Genomic DNA, 27,845 nt, shown 5'->3' on the forward strand with positions numbered 1-27,845 from the left:
TAAATTATACCCTGGGCTGAATCAGGCTAGATGACAAAATGTCCATTCTTCACAAAACATTATGGAGCAGCAAGAACAGAAAATTACAATCAAGGACAATTGTACTTGTGAAATGTGTCTTCAGGTGGAATCCAAGAACAGTAAGAACGCATCAGTCATCAGTTTTGTGCGGGTTTGTGATCGCATGGTCCTCTACAACACCCTTCAACTCAGGCTAATATAGTAATAGAAGTCGAAGGTTCTCTTAACTTCATGAATACATTGTCAGTATTACATTCCAATGACTCTCAAGAGTGCTTTATATAATCCGTTTTCACATTCTTTCCAGTGCTGTGAAGAAATCACATTTATGAGTGGGCCATGAGAGGTCAACAAGATGAATCATTTACTTGCATTAGATTTGAAATCTTCTCTTCACTTCATGTAGATATGAAAATGACCCACACACCATTGCACTACAAACTCGTCTCAGTTGTGCAGCGAGGAAGAGATGCTGTATTGAAAAGACTAATTAATGGAATGGAGAAAGAGGAAGCAGGTCAACAAGATTAAGTTCCCGCTTTCAGTTTCCAGTGGAGAACTGTTCTGGTGAGAGAAGGAGTCCTGAAGACGGATATAACCCGCTACTGAAGAAACTAAGGAAAGGAGGGAGGAAGTAGCAGACTCTGAATCTTTACCACAAAGATGTCCAGCCCACTAGAGAACAGCAGACTAAGTGGAAACCCCTAACAAGAGAGTGGATGAGGAGAGAGAGTGGATGAGGAGAGAGAGTGGATGAGGAGAGAGAGTGGATGAGGAGAGAGAGTGGATGAGGAGAGAGAGTGGATGAGGAGAGAGTGGATGAGGAGAGAGAGATGTAGAGAGGATGAGAGAGAGACAGAGAGAGGATGAGGAGAGAGAGGAAAGAGACAGAGAGAGAGGAAGTGATCTAGAAATAAAAAGAGACTGATAGAGAGGCGGAGAGAAAGTGGAGAGAAAGAGAGAGAGAGAAAGAGAGATCGAAATAGGGAGATATACAGCGATGATAGAGAGATATCACAACATAATAAAGCACTTCCCTGCTGGGGATGGAAAACATGATAAACAACAACATTTGTGGCTGAACATTTGAGAAAGAAGAGAGAGTGGAAGGAAAGCTTTCCTCTTCGTGACTTCTCCATCTCACCACAAAGGTCAGCATCCAGGAAGCAGCCCAAACAGCATCAGACGACAGGAGCAGGAAACCCACCAAGCTCTCCATCTTTCACCCCAACCATCTCACTCTCCACTTACCTCTCTGTCTTCCCCCTCCCTCTATTGCTATGTTTCTTTATCTCTTCTCTCCAAAACATTAATCTACAAGACCAGTAAGCCCTCAGTGCTGAGTGGCAACGATCGCATAACACATTGCCACGTCTCACACCAGTACATGTAGACTCCGGTAAGTTAACAATGTTGTGCGTGGCGTTTCGATCTTCCTACAAGCATTAACATCCCATGCAGCTCTGTAAAACTCTTACTCAGAGGCGTGTGCTACACGACTGAAAGGTCAAAATATTTCTCCACAGCATCCGTAAGCCCTCGGTGTAGAGCGGCAACAATCGCTCAATCGCTCAGCGGTACTAGTGCATTTTTAATACCAACACGTGGAGCTCAGAAAGGTGATGAAGCGCATTTTAAAGTCTTTCGGATTTTCTCATGAGCAAACAAGCAAGATCTCTATGTGGCACATGTAGAGCGTTTTGCCTGAAACACCAGAGTTGTTGGTTTGATTCCCAGGGTGGACCAGGGCAAAAAAGTTATAATAAGAGCATCTCCCGAAAAGCAAGCACCTCAGCTCCATACTTTGTTTTTATAGAACATACAGTGGGGAGAACAAGTATTTGATACACTGCCGATTTTGCAGGTTTTCCTACTTACAAAGCATGTAGAGGTCTGTAATTTTTTTTTATCATAGGTACACTTCAGCTGTGAGAGACGGAATCTAAAACAAAAATCCAGAAAATCACATTGTATGATTTTTTTATAATTAATTTGCATTTTATTGCATGATATAAGTATTTGATCAATTACCAACCAGTAAGAATTCCGGCTCTCGCAGACCTGTTAGTTTTTCTTTAAGAAGCCCAACTGTTCTCCACTCATTACCTGTATTAACTGCACCTACTTTGAACTCGTTACCTGTATAAAAGATACCTGTCCACACACTCAATCAAACAGACTCCAACCTCTCCACAATGGCCAAGACCAGAGAGCTGTGTAAGGACATCAGGGATAAAATTGTAGACCTACACAAGGCTGGGATGGTCTACAGGACAATAGGCAAGCAGCTTGGTGAGAAGGCAACAACTGTTGGTGCAATTATTAGAAAATGGAAGAAGTTCAAGATGACGGTCAATCTCCCTCCGTCTGGGGCTCCATGCAAGATCTCACCTCGTGGGGCATCAATAAACACGAGGAAGGTGAGGGATCAGCCCATAACTACACGGCAGGACCTGGTCAATGACCTGAAGAGAACTGGGACCACAGTCTCTGTTAGTAACACACTACACCATCATGAATTAAAATCCTGCAGCGCACGCAAGGTCCCCCTGCTCAAGCCTGCGCATGTCCAGGCCCGTTTGAAGTTTGCCAATGACAATCTGGATGATCCAGAGGAGGAATGGGAGAAGGTTATGTGGTCTGATGAGACAAAAATAGAGCTTTTTGGTCTAAACTCCACTCGCCGTGTTTGGAGGAAGAAGAAGAATGAGTACAACCCCAAGAACACCATCCCAACCGTGAAGCATGGAGGTGGAAACATCATTCTTTGGGGATGCTTTTCTGCAAAGGGGACAGGATGACTACACCGTATTGAGGGGAGGATGGATGGGGCCATGTATCGTGAGATCTTGGCCAACAACCTCCTTCTCTCAGTAAGAGCATTGAAGATGGGTCGTGGCTGGGTCTTCCAGCATGACAACGACCCGAAACACACAGCAAGGGCAACTAAGGAGTGGCTCTGTAAAAAGCATCTCAAGGTCTTGGAGTGGCCTAGCCAGTCTCCAGACCTGAACCTAATAGAAAATCTTTGGAGGGAGCTGAAAGTCCGTATTGCCCAGCGACAGCCCCGAAACCTGAAGAATCTGGAGAAGGTCTGTATGGAGGAGTGGGCCAAAATCCCTGCTGCAGTGTGTGCAAACCTGGTCAAGAACTACAGGAAACGTATGATCTCTGTAATCGCAAACAAAGGTTTCTGTACCAAATATTAGGTTCTGCTTTTCTGATGTATCATATGCTTATGTCATGCAATAAAATGCAAATTAATTACTTAAAAATAATATTTTATATTTTAATTTTTATAATATTTATATTTTTGTTTTAGATTCCGTCACTCACAGTTGAAGAGTACCTTTGACAAAAATTACAGTGTATCAAATACTTGTTCCCCCCACTGTATATATATACATATATACAATTCAAAGTGTTTTACGTTAGAACAATTATAGAAACAATAGAAATACATTTACCATAAAAGACAAAGCATACAAATAAAAACATGACATTCAAGATCGTTAAAAGATTATTAAAAGATTAATAAAAAGCTGCAGAAAACCATGGCAACATTTTCTGTCAGTTTCTACACAGCATACTGTCTATTCTCCGTCTCACCAGCCTTTGTCCTTACTCTAATAACATTTTACTGTGTCTTTTACTGTATAATGTCTGACTTTTCAATTTGATTAAACTTGATTAAAATGTTGACTCTTTTCTTCTATGTTTAGATCTAGTCATCCTTCCTACAAAACAGATGGAACCCAGAAAACATGGTCTGGTAATCTTAAATATTGGTTTTAATTTATAATGGGCAGACAGCTCCTCAGTATTAAAACATAGGGGACAATAAAACACGCTATCGAAGTGAATAATCAACAAAAATCTCAGCATCACTCATTGACATAGGCGCCTGACATAAATTAACTAGCTCTAATGCAAGAGAATAATGCCATTTGATGACATCCTAAATTAATCAAACAGGCTTGAGTCAGAGTACGAGCGCAAGGAGCTGGAATGGAGCTTGAGTGGAGCATGTGTAATTCAGTTAGAGCGCAGGGCGTTGAAACATTTGGCCAAACTCACCAGCAAGGCCTATGACTGTTGAAAAGCTGAGCACCTCTCTTCAGATAGCCTACTTCAAGATCTTACTTCAAAAGCAAACGGTAGCCCAAATAATTACAGAAGTAGATGGGTTGTTTGTTAAATTATGATTTGTTATGTACAGAGCAAACATGGAGATGAAAAGCAAGCATGTAAAGCGAGCATGGAACAATCTTTTAGAGCAGTGATCATTGAGTGATGAGTAGGAGTGCTCATCACTCTACTCTGGCGTGTGCTCACTATGCTCACAATCAACAGTTTCCTACCAGTTCAGAATATTGAGCTGGTAGGAAACAACACCACCACAGCACACCGACCCAGGTATGGTACAACTGTACTGTCATACCATAACAGTCTTGGATAAATTGTGACAGCTAGAGTCCCAAAGTGACAATGACTATGTCCTCTCCATGTAGTCCAGGCAGATTTTATGAAACAGACTTGCTGCTCCAGGCCAACAGAGAAAAGCACAAAATAAACCGTAAAGCCAAAACATTATTCCATTTAATTCAAAGGTATTATAAGCCACTATTACTACATATTGCAAACATATTTAGTCAAGTTTAACACATAAAGATTGACTGCAACACTGTTGGCCTCGCAAGGCCACATGGTCTCCTATTTTCATAACCCTAACCCTAACTGTGGCGCTGACCAGATGACGATCATTTGAAATTAAGATACTGTTGAAAGTTCTTGAAAAGTCAGATGTGTACAAATTAGCCGACATGACTGTTGCTAACATTTTCTGCAGCTGTGGTGAATGTCAGTTACCTCGACAAGGAAATTGCTGGCTATTTGCTCCAAGTTGAGTTGCCTTCGGGCCTTCTTGCAGTGCTGTAGCCAAAATTACCACCGCCACAACAGACTGAGCCATTGCAAGTTCAGTTGTTATTGGTGGATTCTACTGTCTTTCAACAATGCTGCTCTAATACAGATGATTGGCAGATGCATTCAATCTAGATCCTGAAGGCTTAGCCCTGGCTATTGGTGTGCTTTTCAATTTGATACTAACCCCCCTTTTTCTTACCCAAACTAAATAATTGGTATCAGAAGACCATTAAAAGGATTGAAAATATTAAATCAGTAAAAAAAAAGAAAAAGGAAATTATAAATACAAATGTGTATTTGTATCAAACTTTATTATGCCTTCTCTGAAGGAGAACACTCTGAGTGTTTATCCGAGAGTATAAATCCTTTAGAATGTTTGAAAACTAAATTTGATCTGTGTATTCAAATAAAGCATGTGTGTGTGTTTGTGTGTGTGTGTGTTTTTGTGTGTTGGGATGTGTGGCTTGGTCATCGGTTTTATGTTCCTGAAGAGCCTGGGAACACGTTAAGAAGCCTAGTCAGGAGAATTCAAACAGGATTATTGATATGAGTGACATTTCCCCTCTCCCAGTGGTCATGAAGCTACAGGCTGTGAGAGAGATCTGTGCCCTAGCAAAGATTAAACGATTTGCCAATGTGCATTTCCCACAACAGGTTATGAGGGAAACAACGAGAAACTGTTCATGTGGTGAGAAACAAGCTATGCTTGAACAAACACATACAATACATGATGCAACAACTAGAGCCAAAAAGGTGGTGGTTTGGCTGTCCTGTATATCAAATGGTGAGACAGGTGGTCTACCTGGTAGCTACTGAGGTGAGACAGGTGGTTACCTGGTAGCTACTGAGGTGAGACAGGTGGTTTACCTGGTAGCTACTGAGGTGAGACAGGTGGTTTACCTGGTAGCTACTGAGGTGAGACAGGTGCTCTACTCTCTACTCAATGCATTAGTAAGGCTTGAAAACACAACACCTTGTCATAAGAAGGAAGCGAATTAGGAGGTTAAACACTTTATCATCATTTTGATGTCCCCAAATAGATTTTAGATGCAGTATAATGTTAAGTACCTGCTTAATATTGAGGGAAGTCCCAGAGATTTTAGCCAGCTAACGTTGGCATCGCTTGCTATTTTTGTCAAAGCATCGCTTTGCTAAATGCCAAAGTGCATTTGATGATATGATGATGGCAATGTTGTCTCCTACTAAATATTCGCCCACAGCAGCAATGTTGTTTCATGTCCAAGCGTTGTAGTTCTATAGTGACTAAAATGGTGATTAGCCTCTGTTTAAATTCCTTGATCTTCTAGTCATCAATTTAACTGTCGCGTCTACAGAATGTTAGTGACCATGGCAATGAAGAGTAATGGAGGTGTAATCCATGAATAAAACCAACTTGACTGATTGGTTGATTGAATTAACCATAATCTGGATATTGGAAGTTACAGTAATGTGACAATCAAGCAATTTCTTCTTAAAATAATAAACACAAATCTAAAAGTATTCACACTTTTCAGTAATTAGTGCCCAGAACTCGGGAGAATAAGCATTTGGAGAGAATTTGAACCAAAGCACAACTGCTGCTTTATCTTTCCCACAGACAGCCTACAGGGCAAGGAATCCAAAATGGTATGTTGTAAACGATCTTTCAACCCCAGTGAGCTACTTATTTCCAGCCTTTATATTCTACAACAGGTGTGTAACAGCAAAACCCAATATGCTGCACATGAAAAAAAAAACTGTCTTAACTAAAAGCCTGTTCACATCCCTTGAAAGTCACGAGCCAGCCAACACAATGCAAACTGAGATATGTGCTTGTGTAATTGTAGGTATATGTCTAAGTGTTTGTCGCCTGTTTTGGTGTAATAATCAACCAGTCAGTCATCAGTGGTTGTTGGGTAGAATGGCGTGACGGGGGAGGGGATGGTGGCAAGAGAGAAGCTAAGAGAAGGATCTCTCTGTTGTGTTACATTACCATTACCAGAGAGAGGGAGAAAGAGGGGTGAGAGAGTGTATGTTGAGAGAGAGAGAGAGAGTGTGTGGTGGGAGTGTGGTGAAAGAGAGAGTGTGGTGAGAGAGATTAACACAGACAAGAGAAAGCGAGAGTAACATGGACAAACGGGGGGTGACTGAATGAGCGAAGGTACAGAGAGATGGGGAGAGAGAGCGAGTGGAGCGAGACAGAGGGGAGAAAGGGAGAGACAGAAAGAGATTGAGCAGGGGAAGAAATAGAGAGATGGGGAGAAAGAGAGAGAGATATGGTAAAGGGAGGCTGTCTCTACCTCGCTCCCTCTCTGTCCTGAATTATTCATCTGCTGGACCAAACCTGTCATTGTCTGAAATATTGCTGCTATCATTCTTTGTGACAGAATAATGAAACATTAGAAAACGGCTGCAGAGCAGAGCATTCTTTAACAGTGGTGGCTCCGGGTCCGGGAGAAATGAATGGGTGAGTGGCCGCCTCCCTGCTACAGCCGGCGTGCGTGCGTGTGTGCGCACGCGTGTGCGGGTGTGTGTGGGTGTGTACGTGCGTATGTATATGCTTTCCATGGTGTTTGTTAGATGTACACAAAGTGTGTGTGTGTGTGTGTGTGTGTGTACATGCGTGTGTATATGATTTCCAGGGTGTTTGTTAGATGTACATGTGTATGTGTGTGTGTGTGTGTGTGTGTGCGTGCACCAATGTGCGCACACTGAGGAAACTATGGTAGGTCACTACAGATGCAACTAAGGGAAAATGCAGTACATGTGTTGTGTGCCTGGACACGCTAAAACACTCCAAATTCACTTCCTGTACACTCCCCGACGACCCCCTGTTGACCCCATGATCTGTCGGTCCCCATATTGACACTGTCACGTTCTGCGAACCCCGTGGAGGTCCACCCAGCTCCGTTGCGAAGGCCTTGTAACAGCAGGACGTGCTCTCCACCATGCTACTCATAATAGATCTAAAATACTAGAATGGCTCCCCTGCTCTGACACACTGCTGTCTCCAGGGGTGTCCAGTTGGATATCAACCCAGGTTGCTCAAATTAAACAGAGCAAACAAAAACTTGGGCTACCGTCCCAGATGACTAAGTTGGCTGAAACTCTGACTTCATTACTGCTACCGATTTTCCTGCTGCTGCCATTTGCTTGTGAGAGGAGACCATCGAAATCTGACTTGAACCAGATGGGTCAGTGACAAGTTGTGAACCCTACATTTTTGAATAACATTTGTCTGCCGATGACGAGGACGGGTCTTCCCAAGTTTACCACATACTGTCACTGAAACTGTTATTGTCTGGAAGTGGACTGCTCATTTGACTACTACTTGCAGCAGACCTTTGGTAACAAGCAACTAAAATAACAACCCCTCGTTTCAAGCCTGAACAGCCTCATTGTCAGGGCAAGCTGATATTCAAGAGTCTGGTCTCTATTGACCGGCTAAAAGGACGAGAAATGTAGACCGAAGGGGCCACGTAAAACCAAGGAAAAGCAGCTAGCGAGGTTATAATCTGTCATCAGCCGTGGTACTCCCGTTTCCGTGTCCTAAAATGTTTGAACTGTTAGTATAATTAATATGACGATTGGCGGATTCTAATGAAGTGTCTGAATAAAGTGTGTGCATGTAGGCGTGTGTATGTATATTTGTTTGTGTAAATTACACGCGTGGATGTATGTATTTATATACAGCATGGGCGTGGGTTCATGTAGGTGTGTGTATAAGCATCTGTGCATACTTTGTGTGTGTGTGTGTGTGTTTGTTGACGGGTCCCTTGCTACAGATTTTCTGCCAGTGATTCATTCCCTGAAGGGGCTGCTCACACAGATCAAAAACCATGGCAATCAAACTAAATGGCAGGTCATCATAATTTCCCGGGACATAAATGGTGATGTCAAAGGTCATTGTTTATGTTTGTCAATTTCCATGACACCAGAACTGGGTATCACAAATTCACAACGGTTTCGGATGTTTCGCTTCCGAATGAGGTCACGTTAAACACGTCATCCCACCCAAGATACACTGAGAAAATGAGTGACAGCAATGCAGTCCGATATTGCTTTGGCTCACGAGAAGGTTGTTTTGATTGATTGATTGATTGATTTGCATTGTGCCCTTCTGGGATCAATCAGTGTAATTGTAATTAAAAGTTTTGAAGATATTAGACTCATATCACTGACTATGTAAAAAACTATGTAAAACTCTGAGCTCAATATGCAGCTCCCGACGTGGATCATGGTTCAATACCCATCTGTACCTTTCACCACAGTCTCCACTCACCTTTCAACTGTCATTAACAGCCTTGAAAAACAAGAAACCAGGCAAGCCTAGTTTAGCCGGCCCGCAATAAAACATCCCACCCACTTGAGATTCGAACCCAGGTCACCCAGGTCATTGGCAGTGTCATTAGCCACTACACCACAGAGCTAAACTCAAGAAAGCTGTCAGTATAGTCTTGTGTGTATCTTGAACAAATCCTCTTTTGCCCTGGCCATTTTAACAGTTAATTGGCCATTCGTGAATGACACTGATACAGTTAAACTGAATAACGTTTCTTAGCAAGTTAACCTCCGTTTTAACAGCATATTAGCCAGTAATAGGCTTTACCGGTATGTACTAACTTACTGGAATAGTCATAAGAATTGATCAATTGCTAGCGAGTCTGCCAAAGCTATTTCATTTCATGCAATAAGGACATATTTCTTTCTTTCATGGCATAACAACATACTTTTTTCTATCATTCGTGAATTACATTAATACAATAACCATCAATAAAGGTGAAGATAACTTTTTCATCAAGTGAAATGAGACGAGAGAATCGTGGAATCTACCAGAAATAATAAATAAATCAAATAAATCAATCAATATGTATGGAGCTTTAAATATGTATAGTGTCACTGAATATCTGAGGCACATTTATTTTTTGTAAGAAGAGGTAGATAATTAGATAACTTTTGGTAATCAATATTTTATTCATACCAGATCTTAATGGCAAAACACGCAAACCCCCAAAATTTGTCAAAATCAGGCCAGTGCAGTGTCAGACTGTTTACGGGAAGGCTGAAACATGGCCCTCAATAGAATTCAACCAACAACCTTTGAAGTCTGTCCATCAACCTTAACTGACCGCACCACCCCAAACCACCAGAATATCTAACTCACCACTGCCCCTAGTGGCGAGCTCTCCAGTCAGACGTATAGATGTTTTCCTAACCTGGACAAACGTCTAATATTGACATGGATCCAGTTAGAACTGTCTGGATAACGATTACCGTCAGATGAAAATCAAATGAAATCACTCGACCGCGGCTGCCTGTTGAGTTGGTCGTGCATTGCAGAGCAAGCCAAACCTCCATCTTCGAAGCAACCCCCCGTACTCCCTGTCTCCCATCTATTTTTGCTTCTATTGATCCTGTTCAGCTGTTTTCACCAAAGGGAAAGGCTGCTGAAGCCTTACAGTAGTCTGGCTTCTTCACTTCCGCCAAACTCAGGATCTCCTATAGAACACCAGTCTGATCTGATTTATCTTTCCAGCCACATAGTCAAAATGCAAGTTATTTTATTACGGACAATACCTGCATAGTTCTATGCAATAATACATTTTCTGTACACTAGAGTACATGCTGGCAGCTGTAGCCAGGCATCAAACGCTCCTACACTGTTCACTAAGCCTGAAGGCGTCAAGACCAATGGCTTAATTACATCATATTTCGAGACTGTAAATGACAATGTGTTGTCGGTCAGTTTGCCTGGTAAAATAAGGGCAAAGAAATACAAATACTGAATGGTATTCATCACCACAGAACTACATTGTGAAGGTCATGGGTTTATACGATGTGCGTGCACATGAATGTGTGTGTGTTGTGTGTAGACACGCGCACAGAGGCTCCACAGACACCGTTGATTCTACGAGCATGGATAAAGGCCTCCATATCAGTTCCATTCAGTGACAACAGTCAGAGGTACTGAGTGAATGTTTAGATGGAATATCTAGGAGTCAATCCCCTCCGAGTGAATCCGCGCCAAAAAAGACAGCCAGGCATTTTGTATCTCGGGTTTAGAGAACAAATGCACTCCTTTTTAATGGATCTCTCTGGGTTGGAGGGGAAGAGTATGGCAAAGACGCAGAGATATTCTGACAGGACTGGGTCACCAGGAGGGATATAAATGTGGATCAGTGCTATAGCAGTAATCCTCACAATGGATCCTTTCCGTTGCATCGTCTGAGCTACCGGGGCTACATCTGCATTCACTTGAGAATACCCACTCCGTTCTTCAAACAATCAGTACAGCGATAGGAACGTCGGTAAAAGCAACAGTTAGTTTCTGTAAATATTGTATTGCCATAACCAAATCAAATATAGGTCAATATAAAGAAACGTGTGGTCCAGGGCCATAGCTAGCTTCACTGTGTAGAGACAGGCCATGGTCACTGTACAGGGGATGGAACTGAACATTACGCACTTGACCTTCACATCGCCTTTCTTAACTGACCTTTCTTAACTGACCGTGGAAGACAGCGTGATTTCAGTGCAATGGACACATACCCAGGCGATGTGCTGAAACACGTTTATCCAACACTAACGCTTGTTTTTACACTGGTTTTGTTCTTGTATTTCTTTGATTACAGTTAACAAATTGCAAAGAAGACTTTTGGAGGTGACACCAATCAATGAAAAACATGATACGGCCTTCCCCACCATGAGGGGCACAGTAGCATGAAAATATATAAAAATCAAACACAGCAGAACTGCATGCTATTCATTTAATCATGTGTGCTTTCTGTGGCGACAGCTGAGAGTAGAGATACTCTTTCAGCTGAAGACAGACAGATCACATCCACCTGATGAAAAATCACTATTATATATTATCTTTTTGGCGGCGTAAGACAAGCCCTTATGCCACCAAAAAGCTTTTCCAAGCTCACGTGACAGCAAATGGATGGCTGGTTGCTTAGATACAGGTGAGCATGATTTAACTCAGGCTGAACCTGCACGACTTTCCGAAAGATCACATCGTCAGAAGAACACATCTTCACTAGAACACGTCTTCAGTAGAACACATCTTCAGTAGAACAGGCTTCTTTGGACCCTCTTGATACCAAAGAGAGGTCATATTGACTAATAAAATCTGAAAGTCTAATAAATGAACAGTATTTCATACATGCCATTGGAATAGTTTATGAAGCATTTGGGTGTCATTATATATACATCAAAAAACTGTTATGAATGACAGAAAAGCATTTGTAGAACCTTAAGTATCTGTCATGAATATCTGGTCATGCTTCTGACCTGGAACAAGTTTAAATAGACTCTGGACTCAGCCCACATGCACATGCAACATCATTACAATTTGTACTCTTAATATGTTCACCCGGCACAGCCAGAAGAGGACTGGTCAGCCCTCTGAGCCTGGGTCCTCCCTAGGTTTCTTTCAAAATGTTGGCCTTCTTAGGGAGTTTTTCCTAGCCACTGAAGTTCAACATCACTGTTGTTTGCTCCTTGGGGTTTAAGGCTGGGTGTTTTGTAAAAGCACTTTGTGACAACAGCTGTTGTAAAAAGGGCTTCATAAATAAATGTGATTGATTGATTGAGTGTTCAAAGAAATGTAATACAATGTGTAAGGGATCAGGCTGCCTATTGGCTATAAGACCCTGCGGATGACCCCAGTCTGGTGACTTTAGGACCCTGAGGAAGACCCCAGTCTGGTGACTTTAGGACCCTGAGGAAGACCCCAGTCTGGTGACTTTAGGACACTGAGGAAGACCCCAGTCTGGTGACTTTAGGACACTGAGGAAGACCCCAGTCTGGTGACTTTAGGACACTGAGGAAGACCCCAGTCTGGTGACTTTAGGACACTGAGGAAGACCCCAGTCTGGTGACTTTAGGACCCTGAGGAAGACCCCAGTCTGGTGACTTTAGGACACTGAGGAAGACCCCAGTCTGGTGACTTTAGGACCCTGAGGAAGACCCCAGTCTGGTGACTTTAGGACACTGAGGAAGACCCCAGTCTGGTGACTTTAGGACCTTGCAGATGTCCCCGGTCTGCCTGGTGGCTTTAGTCCACCCCACCAGCATAGAAGGTATCCATTAACATGAGTCTTTTACATCCTATTCTTTCCAGAGATAATTTGTTGATGTTGATGTTTATTTATCCACCAATCCCACAACAACAAACCTCTCAGAACTGTCTGGAATTCCCACCACACCGATTAAGCAACGGAATGGACAAATCCTGAATTTCTTGGCAGTAGGAATGGCAGCAAAACCTGCCATTTAAAGACATTAATTCAAACCACTGATGTCACATCAAAAGTTAAGTCAAAGTACTTTGTTCCTTAGCAAACTTCCAAGCTTATCAAGCTCATTTCAATCCAAACATTTGTCAAAAGATAAATGTGGGTCCTTAGCAAACTCCCAAGCTTATCATGCAAATCTCAATCCAAGAAGTTCTCAAAAATAGGTCTGCGTCGTTAGCTAACTCCCAAGCTTATCACGCTCATATTAAACCAAACGTTTCTCAAACATAAATGTATGTCCTTAGCAAACTCTCAAGCGTGACAAGCTCATTTCAATCCAAACATTTGTCAAAAATAAGTGTGTTTACTCACCAAACTCCCGTGGCACTGAGATGGCGTACACACAGCTGTGTCCTGAAGTGTAATTGCGGGGGAAATTTGGAGACAACACGGTGCCCTCTGGTCCGGTGGAACGACTACCGCACGGTGCTGGAGAGACCAAATGGACACACGTGCACCTCTATATGATAACAGACTTCACCAACAGAGGGAACACATACTACAACCCATCATTCAATACGTTGGCCATGCAATGGTTACCCCGGGCCAGCAGGATCGAACACACACAAGGAGGATTAGACAGACGGACAGCTTTGCAGTCTGTCATCTTCTGTGAGCAACAAACTGTACATTATTGCATATGAGCTGTGAGCCCTACTGATTGTTTTCAAGTGGCTACTGCAACCTCTTGTTTTCCATCCCAGAAATAGTGTAAATGCCAAAATCTTAGGAGATCATGAGAGGTCCGAGGCCAGTGTGACCTCACTTCCAAGTGATAGCCCCACTTTCTTAATGGTCTTTTTTTTTATGTACAACATACAGTATATCAGTATAAGAGTGCTGTAGATCATGTTTGGAAGTTTTAGTCTGTTAAACCAATGCTTCCCAAAGCTTGTGTGCATATATGAGGAGCAAGTTAAACAGCGCAAGCCACAAGCAAAATACAGCAAATCACTTTGTTAACGCCATCTGTTTTACAATTAGTTCCAATTAGGCCACAACTTCAGATCCAGATGTATCCTAATGAATTTAATCTGATTGAGCATATGGTGAAATGTAATAATCCTGTTTGAATTTGCACACGTGAAGGATTATCATTCACCATTCAATGTGGTGCTATTTTTGTTTTTAGAATTGACTTGCAAGGGTTTTTGAATTGCAAGGGTTTTTAACCAAACTGGAAAACGGTTGAATGTTTACTACCTCGAATACCCCAGTATCACACTATTGATTTCAACTTGACAATAAATATGTCACTGTTGTGTGTCTCTTCCTTTTTGGGTGACCTCATCAAAATGGGACTAACTTTCTTCTGCAGGTTTTCATCTGACCAGAGCAGATATTTCTCCAGGCGCATCAAAGGCGTTTTGATCGCATCAAAGGCGTTCAATATAGATAAGCAGCTCCTGCATATTGGTTACTGATGTATTCATTATTTCTATTTTGACCTGTTACAACCGTGTTTTGACTTTGGGCTTTTAATGACAATGTTTTGTCAACAATATTACAATTATATTTATGCAATAATACCTAAGATAATAACAATTCTTCAGCTGACACAGATATTGCTCTGTGTGTTGGTTTAAAGAGTGATTACCTTGACAGCTGGGCAGAACCCGGTTCCAGCCTGGCCTGCCATCATCCCCCATGATGCAGGTGAGGGTGGAGTAGCCCTGGAGCACGTAGCCTGGCTCGCAGTAGAACGTCACTGTGGAACCCAGCTTGTAGTCACTGCCCAGGCGAGTCCCGTTCATTACACTTCCTGGGTCAAAGCAGGACTCACGCAGCTTGGCTAAAGAGACAGAGACAGAGAGAGTGAGAGACAGAGAGATATCAGGAATAACCCTCTGCAGCAGTACAGGTGTTGTGTCTTAATTTGAGCCAGTTTGCTACGGCAGCACAGCTAGAGGTTTTTCTGTGGATTGCAATAGATTTTTTTTTTTTTTTTAAGTTTATAAAGTTTTTCAACACAGCAAATCAAATCTGACATTTTCCTGCGCAAACCTCCAACCAATTATAGGAGCCGTTTAAAATCTACAAAAAGCAACTTTGACTGCTTACTGTAAGTTTGTGATACAACATCTGTAGAAGGACGCAGGTAATACAGGCAGTATGCCTTCAAGGTGATAGGGTAAATGCTAAAACAGCCTCAGCCCCTAAGCATACTGTTTAGGAAGGAACCAACACATTTTGATCTAGAAAAACAGAAGAAAAATCTTACATCTTAAAGGAATCTCTCATGAATTTTCCTGATTTCTCGCATTCCCTGTCCTTGCCTCATTCTCCAAACCCATTGGATGAGAAGGTCAGATCAGCCCCCCCCCCCCCCCCCCCCCATGCTCTGACATTCTCATCTAACAGGTTTTCAAGTAGCATGTGAATCGCTTTGTGAGAAATCGAGATAATGAACTTCAGTGTTTTTTCCCGTTTCTGGTTGTCCTGGTTGCCTCGGTCACCCTACCTTTGTACTCCAGGTGGAATCCGGCGTAGCTGACGGAGCCATCGCTACGGAAGGCCAGGTGCATGGCGTTGGAGCTGCTCTCGATCCTTTCCGGAAGCTTGCTGTCTTGGAAGCTGCCGATCAGGGGGCTATTGCTGTCAGGTCCATCGTAGATGTATAGGAAGTCATAGTTAGGCTCAATGCTAAAACTAGAGCGAGACATCGAGAGAGAAAGAGATAGAGAGAGAGAGAGAGGGGGGGAGGGGTGGAGAGAAAGAAAAATACAAAGGGACAGAGAAAGAGACAGAGAGGATAGAAAAAGAGTGAAAGAGACAAATCAGATCAAAGGAAACCACTCCTAAATCACCCAGCTTGTATTTGTATTATAGTTTCTAATTTATTTGACCTCTTTTTCCACTTCTACCCATTTTGTGAAGGCCAGTTTGCAAATCTAGCCATGTATAACAGCAGCAACGTTGGAACCCACCATAAGGTGTGGTTGAAGCACCACCACGAGGCAGAGCTGTCCTTTCTGACATCCCAACCACCCACCCGGACAGAACCGACACAACTGACAACGCCTCATAAAACAGTCCCAGGAACTGACAGTTTCTCGCGGTCAAGACTTCATCTCCTGAACGCAATGAATCAGCAATACTGCCAGGCACTAAGGAATGTACATTCACGGTTGTTGTAGAAAACCATGTCGGATGAAATATCTCTCTCTCTCTCTCTCTCTGCTGAGTTTCTGTCAAGACATTTGTTTGTGCGCAGTATAGGCACGGATGACACCTGAAACGACGCTGCTTTCATGGACTCGTGTGGGCGGTTGAGTTGGGAGGTTAGCTGGAACACTCACAAAGGCATCATCCATTACATCCCGCCTCAGTGTGTCTTGTCCCAGGGACCCAGACAACACCATGATATCCCTCCAATAGTGAGTTTGCTCTTGCTAGCGCTCCATTCGCTTTGGCTTATCTCTTCCACGGGACAATGCTAACACTAAATACGCTAGCACTAGGATCTATTAATACCCAAGGATTGTAATTGCTTTAGTATAGTCAAAGATGAGGCACTTATCCTATTGAGCTGAAAACTCATCACAAAGGGGCAGCTTCTCTGCCATGCTCCTCTGCATATCCCAGAATGTGTGTCGTTGTTAACATACACACACCTTTTAATCCTCAATAGCGTCCCACAATAAGAGGTTTCTGTATCAAGGAAATTCATTTACATAAGAGAGATTGGGAGGTGTATATTCTTTTTTGTATGCTAAGTGAAATTGCCACACTTCACTGAACCTGTATCTAAAGCTAAAGGCTCATTGTAAGATAATATGAATCCCAAAATGGGGACAAAACACTCCTGCTCCACACCATATTAATAAAGTAATTAAATGTTGATAACCAGATGTGTTAGATCTTTTTTTGCTTTGCCTCTGGAGCTGTCACTCAGCAAACAATTAGTTTTGTTGGTAATTGAAATATGGGTAAAAGTGAATACCCAAGTTGACGACATTGACAAGATCCAAAACAAATTGTCAACCTTGCTAATGCAAGGTCAAAGAATCCTTTTGAATGAAGTAATATTTCTGCTGAACTTTACAATATATATATATATAATTATATATGTAGAATTCTTTATTTTCTTGGCCTTCATCTGGGACATATTTCATACGGTAGTTTTTTCGTGGAGAACGGTGTCAGTAATGAAGTGTGTAATGGAAGCGTGTGTGAGATGGAACAGAACAGGCTTTTCATTAGAAAACCTTGGTTGAGGGCCTGTACCACTGTCCCCCTGCCAAAAGCCAATATTCCAGTGTGCTGTGTTATTTATTCACTCCTTTTTAAGGGATGGAAGCATTCAAATGAGAAGAGAGCAGAGTTGTTAAACTAGTGGAGCCAAAATGGCTGCCTGGAACTGGTGTCTTGAAAACTGCTGTGCAATCACAACAGTGGCTGACTAGCAATCAGCATGACTATCAAAAGACAACTGTTTTCATACCAAACCTAAAGCGTACAACACAATGCTGTCCATTATCAGACAGTGTAGCAAACAAGTAAAAAACAGATGCATAATCTACCTAGTGACGTTAACTAACTTAGATGTCCCTGGTCACAAGGCATACATATTCATTAAGCAGGGAACTTTTCTGACAGAATTAGGTGACAGAGCGAGGAAGAGTGAGAGACAACAAGACGGGGATGTTTGTGGATCCATGTTCTGGGCCTCAATATTCGACTTCATTATCTCAATGTCACACCACTGCTGTAGAAAGAGGAGAGATGGGGAGGCTGGAAGACAGAGAAAGAGAGCAAGAGAGAGAGAAAGGGAGGGAGGGAGAGATCTGCACACACACACACACACACACACACTTGTGATTAGGATAACACAGAAGTGTGTCTGCGACGGGCTGCCAAGGGACAGGCATGTACGTCACCCTTTGATGCAGGCAACAGCAGCAGCAACAGGAGGAGAAAAGGATGCTGGCTAGCAGCACGTGAGAAGCAGGGGGACCCATCGTCTCACAGCTTTAAGTTGGACCTTATTAGAGAGGCAGGGGGACCCATCGTCTCACAGCTTTAAGTTGGACCTTATTAGAGAGGCAGGGGGACCCATCGTCTCACAGCTTTAAGTCGCACCTTATTAGAGAGGCAAGGGGACCCATCGTCTCACAGCTTTAAGCCACACCTTATTAGAGAGGCAAGGGGACCCATCGTCTCACAGCTTTAAGTTACACCTTATTAGAGAGGCGGGGGACCCATCGTCTCACAGCTTTAAGTTGCACCTTATTAGAGAGGCAAGGGGACCCATCGTCTCACAGCTTTAAGTTGGACCTTATTGGAGAGGCAGGGGGACCCATCGTCTCACAGCTTTAAGTTACACCTTATTAGAGAGCCATGGGGACCCATCGTTTCACAGCTTTAAGTTACACCTTATTTGGTGGCCTGTTCAGTAGCAGGGGTGGTAACATCTGTCAGCTATACGCCACGCTGCGTAACATACCGGCAATCAAACTTAATCTTGTTTTGGCCTTTGACACTGGACTATGGGGGTTGTAGCCTCCGTAGCTGCTCAAGCACGAGCGCCGCAAATGGACGTAATTAGAGCGACTATTAAGGTGTGAAACACATTCATCAAGTCCTTCCGTGTTTCTTCCATTAATTGGTTGCATCAGTCAAAGCGGGCCCGGGACGTCCCGACACAGCGCCTTAAACGTGGGGAGCTGAGCGAGGCCAACATGGGTTCATCACTGACAAAGTGAGCAAGGAATTCCAGCTGGGACAGTTAATTGCCCGCAGAGAATATGAACAGCATCTTAATAATGTGACAGTGATATCAGTTAACAGCTACTGTTGTATAATCACCTAATAACCCCACACCCTTTTGACCTGGTTGTGACAAAGCTCCCTTTTACGTCCACCCTGGTGTTATTTTTGTCTGTGTGTGTGTGTGTGTGTGTGTGTGCACGCACGCGTGTGTGTGTATGCCGTAGCATTGATAGGGAGTGTAGGCGTTAATCCCTCTGGTAAACACTAGCACCTATTAACATATGATAGGCTGACACGTTACCTGATGAAGGCCAGAGATAGGACGTAATCAGAATTCACAGCAATTAGCCAATCACAGTCCTTGCTATGGGGGTAGGGGTGGGGGAAGTTGGGTGACAGGATGAAGCCGTTGGAACCAGTCAGGTTTCCTCCACAGGGGGCTGAAAGAGCAGAAGACACAGGGATGTATTGAGAGCATGTACTTCTCTGATGCTGACACTTATCACAATGAACTGGTGGTTGGGGCAGATAATGCCGTTTGGGGTAGCACAGTGCTGCTGCATTTCTTTAAATCCATCCCTTCTCCAAAATTCCAATAAGCAGAAATCCGGAATTAGGGGAGAAGGAGCAGGAAATCCGAAATCTTAAGGGTTTCTGGAGGACTTGGGTAATTCAGGAAAATGTAACTGAATTTTGCAAGTGTAATGTTAACTAATTTATGAGTTTTCTAGAGATAGAAATGCTCCAGGAGGACATTAAAAACCCTGCACTTGTGATCAAGAGCTTACAAGAATCCTTGAAGTTCCTTCAGAGTAATTCTTCTGAGTGAGCACACTCTGAAATGTGAGACGGATCTTGAGATCTGCATCCAATATTTGACATTAATTTAATGTTTTGCCTTGTTCAAAATTGGTGGAGAGCGATGACAGTCTCACTGGATCAAGAGCTCAAGTGCTACTTGGAGCGAGCAGGTTCTGGCAACACTCTGGAATCTGAATACAATATGTTAATTAACACGCTGTGTTGCCAGGTCTGAGTCTCTCTGCAGCTCGATTGGGCCATTCTCTTCCTACTACTGAATACACGCTGCATGTAAGGACCCACTAATGAAAAACAAAAGTTTGCAATGGCATCAGCCTGTGCAATTCCCTGAAATGTCCTCCATTTGCCAATGTGTGCTGTCAATCAGTCTGTACGTGGTATAAGACATCTCCACGGACACCTAGCTTTAAAACTGCTAACTTCTGGTCGGAGCCAATTCCTATTTGTTACTGTCCAAGCAGACAAGAGGCAGCATCACAAATTAATGCATAATGTGCATAATTGCAGGGAATGTACTTCCATAAAAACGCCTTTCTTTGACGCTTCCTCTGTAAAGGCCACACGGCCAGTCAGTACAGTAAGTACAATGAGCCCTTCAATTAGTTCTTAAAAAAAAAAGCCTGGTCCTACTTGTAGACAAGGTACTCACCTATGCAGACAGGGGGGCTGGGCTGCCAGTAGTAACGGTTCTCCACTTGGATGCAAGTGATCTTCAGCTCTCCCTGGAGCTCGTAGCCAGGGTCACAGAGGAAGGTAACAGTGTCACCTGGCTCCCGCCCGTCCCCGTTACGACTGCCATTCATGGGCACGCCGGGGTCTCTGCAGGCTGTGGCCACGGAACCTGCAGTCACAGCACAGGGAGGCAATCTAGTGAGTCTTTGCCCGTAGCTTTTATGTTCGTCGCATGTTAGCAGTTTGGAATAGAAAAGATAAATGTTTTGCGTTTCTGATTCTTGAAGGGCGGGTCAAAAAAAGTACCAGATAGCGAACTGAGTAAAGCTCTGTTGGTAATTACTGACACAAAAACATACAATACAGCAAAAACTAAAAATCTATCAGACAGAGTGAAACTGACAGGGAGTCAAACAGGTTCAGAGAACAACATTGCTTTTGAAGACTAAAACTTCAAACAGTTTTTCACACAGTAGCCTTGAAAAAATGCTCACACAGTAACCTAAACCTGTACTGCACACCCTCTCTTTGTTTTAGACAGTATGAACTGAAAAGTGTACTGCTTTTGAAGATGCAAACTTCAAAGGCTTTCTCAAACAGTGTACTACTCACTTGAGAATTCGATGGCAAAGCCAGACTTGCTTATGTAGAAGTCGGTCTCAAACTGGATAGTGACCTGGTTGAGGGTGCTGTGGATCCCCTCAGGGAGCAGAGAGCCGGACAATTCCCTCAAGGACATTTCGTTCTCAGGGGGGCCGTCCCACACCTTCAGGATGTCGTGGGACGCCTCCGTGTCGAAAGCAAGGAACTGCAGACTGTGGGGGCGAGGACGAGGGAAATTGTAATTCACCCAGCAGCAAGATCTGTAACCTTTACAAGATGTCTTGATTTTTCAGAATGTAAAGGTGGTAAGCATAGATTCCTGGAATCCCAGCAAAAGAATATATGTAAAACCATGTATATTTTGGGAAATTTGGAAATCCCAGACTACCATAGAAATGACTTACAATGCAAGCCATAGGGTTTTATATATATATATATATATATATATATATATATATATGCCAGCAGAAAGCTGTGGAAACTAGCTAAGAATGCCAAAGAAGATCCACACTATGGACTAGCATCTTCAAACACAGTTATGTTGAAGAAGCTAGTCCACAACCTAGTCAGAAAACTAGCAATTCAGAAAACCAGGCAGGTAATTAGTGCTCGTCATCATTCTACTAAAGACAGTGATGAATAAAAAGGAAATCCACCACTGGGAGATGGAAATGGACAAAATGTTTGCCTCGAATGCTACACTGTTCTGGCTTCATGCAATACTAATAATTGCATCTGCGATTGAGCGTTTGGGTCACATTAGGCTGTCCAGCCCCGGGGTGTACTAATTAATGAACAGCACCTAACGATGTTACCAGAGTCCACTTCGATGACCCAGGTGCAGCGCAGGTTGTTGTCGTAGGGGAACGGGTACCCGGGGGACAGGATGCGTCCAGAGGCCTCGCCTGTGAACTTCCCTCCGCATTCAGCTGCAAGGGAGGAGACCACAGAGATGGCGTCAACACAGTGGGCATGCGGCATCTCCGGAAAAGCCACGGAAGGAGATCCTTCGGACGGACGTCAAACAGAGTGTGGCCGCCGTTTTGCTGTACATGAAACATTGAAAACGTGTAAGTGAGGCACATGGAGTCAGAGGCGAGCGGAACCTCCGCTGCCTCAAGTGTCCACTTTGGAGCTGCTTAAGACCTAGTTAATGCATGCAGAAACAAATGCACACATCTACCGCATGAGTATGCGCATCCACAATGCAGACACACACACACACGCACGCAGCTAAGGGGAAATCATTTGTGGGTGGCTGGTAAACAATAGTAACACATCCACTGTGCCTCCTGGGAATGTGAAGCTGATGCTGTGTGAATTATCTCAATACATCAATAACGCCCCGCGGGGGTGTTACAGACTCTGCCCCAAATGGCACCCTGTCCCCTGCTTGGCTCACTGCTCTACGTAGTGGGAGTAGGTTGCCATTTGGGACACAGACCTGTCAGAGCAATAAGTAGCCAGCCCGGAACCATCCTTCGCAGGGTGGCCGTGCCAGCCTCCGAGCCTCCAAAAGCCCGGAACACTGCAGTGCCCTCTCCGCGTGACCTGTTTTGTCCAGCTCCGAGACGTCAACCATACAAGGAATTAGCCCAGAGCTGAACGCAAGGAGCTGGGTCAATGCTGAACACAAGGAACAAGCCCAATTCTAAACACAAGGAACTAGTCCAATGCTGACCTCAAGGAACAAGCCTAATGCTGAACACAAGGAACATGCCCAGTGCTGAACACAAGGAAATAGCCCAATACTGAACACAAGGAACTAGCCCAATACTGAACACAAGGAACTACCCCAATGCTGAACACAAGGAAATAGCCCAATGCTGAACATGAGGCATGCAGACTGCTTCTTGCTGACTGTTTCTAATGCTGACTTTTTGCCTTGTTGACTGCTTCTACAGCTGAATACTTCATGCTGATTGGTTTTCCATCAGACTGCTTCTCGAACTGCTTTTTTGCTGTCTGCTTTTTGATGGCTGCTGCTGGTTGACTGCTCCAAAGCCATTGTGGTTTAAATAACCAGATCTTTATCAGTCGTCTGCTTCCACTATCACTTCATACCAACTCTTTTTTTAAAAATCTTTATTAATTCCCGGAAATCTAACCCTGTCTCTCAGTGTCTCTCTTTCTCTGGGCCTGTTTACATTAACAAGAGTTATCGGGATGACAATTCAATTCAAATAGCCTTTAAATAATGTGTAGATACACTTCTCTATTTACATAAAGCAGTCCAGTCAAACTTCATATGAACCAATAGATGAATAGTTCTGCTGCTACACAGTGCAGCACACAAACAGAATATGTCACAACCAAACGCGAGCTAGACACTACCGCTGAGTTAATAACTAGCTAGATACTATTTCTGAGTTAATAACTAGTGTTGAAATAAATGTAGTTTAAATAATGCTGATTTAATAACCATGTATTCTTATGTTTTTGTTTTATTAAATTGTATGCTGCAGCCAGGTTAGGGAAATATGATTGAATACAATAACCATAAAGTTTAGAACTCCTTAAATTACACTCAGCCACACTCACTCAGACTTTACACCTGGCTCTGATAGAGAGACAGGATTAAAACCCCACAATTAACATACAAATGAAACTGCCCCCTATACAGCACAAAAAGACCTTCTGTCTCCAGCCCCCTGATGTTCTAGTCTAGGTTAGGACAATAGAATGTAAATTACTGTAACCTGGTTAAGATTTCACACCTGTATGCAAAGAACCTGTTGATCTATGACCGAGAGTTAGAGCATGTCCGTCTTCATTGGATTGGATTCGTCCAACATATCACCATGTCAACAAAGAACCAATAAGGATGGGTTTTACTCACGAGAGTGAAAAGTAACCGCCCCTGTGGCGGGAGTATTAAAACCAATGTTCGATCTTTGTTCGGCGCGAATATTTTGTGGAAGCTCGAGGGTTAAGCAAATATTTGACCACTGCAGTGTATTTCATGTATTTTGACTTATCAATTCTTATTAATAAATCTTTATGCTAAATTTCAATTTGGACCGGAGCCTCGTCCTTCTTCAGAAACTCTGATACACGTAAAATTCTTAACACTAGCTAGATACTATTGCTGAGTAAATAACTAGCATGCGAACATAAGATTTCCTAAAGTGTCCAGCCTGATTTCCAATAGCAGTCACTTATTTTTAGGCAGTGAGTTTACAACTATATGAAACAAGCTCAGCCAGCCGTTTGTGTCAGTAGAGGTAGAGTTAACCAGCGAAGCTATGTAGATAATTAACTTCTGTCAGTAACATAATTGGCTTATCTGGTGAAGGTCTCTTGGTGTTTGTTTAAAAATGTGGTTGGAAGTTAAAACCTAGAACTCTTAAGCCGTTGCTCCACCAATCACTCTGGAAAGTAACATACTATCATCTCTGCAAGTTTAGCAAAAAGTCCTAATAATCTCAATGAAACTCTTGTAGTGTGAATAGTCCCATTTTCTCTCCCAATCTCTTGGCCTCTCTCTTTTTCTTTCCTGCTATCTCTCTCACTCTCTGTCCTCCCTCTACCTTTCTCTCTCTTCCCTCACTCTCTCATTCTTCGACACTCTTTGTTCCTGTCTCTCACTCTTCAACTCAACCCCCCCCCCCTTCAGAAACACAGGCTCAGTCCACTTCAGGACATTTGGGGGTTTATTAATGGAGCCCACATCTGCTTTTCCTTTCACCGGCTTCATTTGCATAAGCCATCTACATGACAAACAATGGATACACAGTTCAATGAAGCCTGAATAACAAGGTTCAGATCGCTAGTTGATTAATACTGAACATTAGAGAGGTTTTTAGATACTGCAAAGAGGGAGAAAAAGGGAGGGAGAGTGAAAGAGAGACAGAACAAAGAAGGGGAGAGAGAGGCAGAGGGCTAAAGAGAAGAAGGTGCAGGGAGGGAGGAAGAAACTGAACCCCCCCCACTCTTCCTCCCTCTAAACCAACATCCGGCGGAGCTCGTTCGTCACTGCGGCAACCGTTCAATCACACATCATTGGCTGCTCAGAGGTGCTCAATCACATCTTATTGGCCACTTACACATCTCAAATCAACAGAAAAGAGAGATAGCAGGCAGTTCCTTCTTGTTGTCCCTCAATCATCCCATCCTGTTGATGGACGCTGACGCCAGGCTAAAATGTGTCTTGCTTGGAGTGTTTGATATACTGATTATGGGGTTGAAACAGCATGTTTTATTCCTGGTCTGCAAACCTCCCGGAAACCAGTTTGAATCAAGTTTGGGAATGGGAAACATCGTACTGTATTTAAGAAATTGTGATTGTTCACTTTCAATTGTAGATGCACTTTAAATGACATTTGATTTGATTTAATAAAAAAATGTCAGCGTTTGATCTCTCGATACATGAAATATTTCACTATAATTTAGACTTGGGGAAAAAGCATAGAGCAAAAAATGCTGACTCAACATTTTCTTCTCTCAATAGCACTGTGTTCCCTCTCAGAGGATATTACTTCTCTTGGCAGAGAAAACACACACTCTAATCTCACTAGCAAGTGTGCATCCAGAATGCCACACCCTGTCTCCTTCATAGCACACTACTTTTAACCAGAGACAGCTTCTGGTCAACAGCAGCACTTTGAAGGGGGGCCATTTGGGATACGACCTTTCTGTTCACACCTCCTCGTAGACCTGTGAATCAAACACAGCTAAATATTTCATCTGTAATAAGAAAATGTGAGAATATGAGAAGATAGGTAGCTTAAAGGTAGGTGATCTAGTTTTTTAAAGCACCCTTATGTGCAAAGGTCAAAATGACGGACAACATTTCCAACATTTGAAGAGATATAAATATACATCAGGCTTTTAAGCATTTATTCATTTATTCATTATTGATGTTGGCTGGAATAATCCTGGTAATATTTAACATTTTAAGCCACATATGTTTTTTTTAGATTTCAGCCAGGAGGCCATATACTGAAATATACATTTACAGTCAAATATACTCTAAACTCAAATGTGGAGCTGTAATATGTATGACTAGTCCATTTAAAAGGTACTTTAGGGGCATAGAATATATGTTTATATTAATGTAAGAACGGCATTTTAAGAATGTCATTTCTGCCACATGAGCTGCAAAGTAACCTTAGTGAAGGTGACTTGTTCAGAGCCCTGTAATTTGCACATTTTCATAAAATCTACTATTTGTTTAGGACAGTTTTTTAGGCCAGACGTTTTTACCTCTCAAACTGATGATGAAACACCCCAGGCCCTTTTCTGACCAAACTGACATGGAAAAAACTCCTGACCCTTTTCTTAACCATGTGAACTACCCAGGAAAAACTCCCCGCCTTTTATCTCATCAAAAAAAATTTGATAGGAAGAGTGGAAATGTTGGGTAACGTGGGAGAGATTGATATTGCAGAAGGTAAGGGGTTAATCAGATCTAGTTAAAATAGAAAAATATAGCAACATCAGATCTGATTAGAGGTCAAGGTGGGCACCAAGCACCTAATCTAGTCAGGAATAATCCGTATAGACAAGGATCAAATGATACACTGTCTTGGCACAGATCCTGTGTCTTTGGCAATGAAAACCAATTCCTTGGCCTACGACACACCAAGAAATATTTTGCTTCCTTTCAGTTTGCTACATACTGAGGTGTCTAAGATGGCTTCCAATTAAGTCGTTTGTGTTGACTTCAAAATGAAAAACATATCAGTGATTGGGTCGTCTCCAACCAATTTGAGTATCAAAGCCAAAGACACATTCAATCCCACTCTCACACATAACAATTCTCTTGAGACAACATTATTCAAAAGAAAAGAAAGACTCAAACGCATGTGTGTTCACTCCAGGTAAGAATGCATCAGGCTTCAGAAACTTCCCCAACAACACACAGCACTGCAGATGTTTTGAAAGCGCTAAATTAAAAGACGTGATGACACATAAAACCCATTAAACTCAGCGGATTACAGGTCATGGTGTACAGTTGTAGCCAGCAGGGCAAGATGTGTCCCGGCAGCATTTTACTGACAGGACCTCCGGGTCAGGTCTGCACTCCCCTGGCTCCGTTAAACATTACGTGATGAAGAGGAGGGGCCTGTGCAGATAAGGTAGCCGTGACAAATGGGAAAGGGGTCAGTGGTTGCGTCTACTTCCTGGATTATTAAAGAGGCCCGTCTGCCAAGCGTTGGATTTCATTTCGGACATTGTCGCCTTACCTATGCAGGAGGGCAGGGCGTTGTCCCAGGCACGTCTCTCTCCGGTCATACACTTCAGCACCCCGCTGCCGTGCAGAGTGTAGCCCGGGTTGCACCGGTAGGTGATGGTGCTGCCAGAGAAATGTCCCTGGTCGTTGACCTTGAAGCCAAACTGGGGCACCCCCGGGTCCTCGCAGTGGGACAGCTCAAAGCCTGGGGGAGGGAGGGGAAGAGCGGAGGTGTGAGGGTAGGTACGGGGAGGGGGGGGGGGGGCGGGAGGCGGGTGAGGGAGAACGATATTTGAGCGTTTGGTTGAACCTGTCATTGGTTTCACATGGGCAGACCTTTTGGAGGTACCTCGTGGATTCAGTCAGAACTCGTGGAGACCGGGGTCTCTGACGTTAACACCAACGTCACCCTGGACGTATGGAGGTAGGCACAAGTACACGACGAGGGCGTACGATTTGACAACACATGTTTATGGCATCCTGTCGTCTCTTTAGGTGCCATCAGTGCAATCAGCAATCCGATCACTCTATGTTACTTTTGTGCTACTTGCACTGTATCTATTGCATGAGTCGTTAGGGACTCAGAGGGAAAGTTACAGTAGGTTGATCATTACAGCTGACCCAATGACAAGCAG

At 43.2% G+C, this 27,845-nt stretch overlaps 1 protein-coding gene across 5 annotated transcripts in view; it reads right to left on the reverse strand.

Annotated features, from left to right (window-relative positions):
- Positions 1 to 27,845, reverse strand: part of csmd3b (CUB and Sushi multiple domains 3b) — a 418,091-nt gene that overhangs the window by 119,852 nt on the left and 270,394 nt on the right. For all 5 annotated transcript variants that reach the window (XM_034294760.1, XM_034294758.1, XM_034294759.1 and 2 more), the window contains 8 exons: positions 27,224 to 27,415; positions 21,838 to 21,964; positions 21,045 to 21,247; positions 20,410 to 20,601; positions 19,240 to 19,378; positions 15,688 to 15,875; positions 14,824 to 15,018; positions 13,539 to 13,655 (listed from right to left, as the gene is read on the reverse strand). In XM_034294760.1, the coding sequence (XP_034150651.1) occupies positions 13,539 to 13,655; positions 14,824 to 15,018; positions 15,688 to 15,875; positions 19,240 to 19,378; positions 20,410 to 20,601; positions 21,045 to 21,247; positions 21,838 to 21,964; positions 27,224 to 27,415 (1,353 nt within the window). The remainder of the gene's footprint in view (positions 1 to 13,538; positions 13,656 to 14,823; positions 15,019 to 15,687; positions 15,876 to 19,239; positions 19,379 to 20,409; positions 20,602 to 21,044; positions 21,248 to 21,837; positions 21,965 to 27,223; positions 27,416 to 27,845) is intronic.

This window comes from Esox lucius, chromosome 10, assembly GCF_011004845.1.
Source record: "Esox lucius isolate fEsoLuc1 chromosome 10, fEsoLuc1.pri, whole genome shotgun sequence".
NCBI lineage: Eukaryota > Metazoa > Chordata > Actinopteri > Esociformes > Esocidae > Esox > Esox lucius.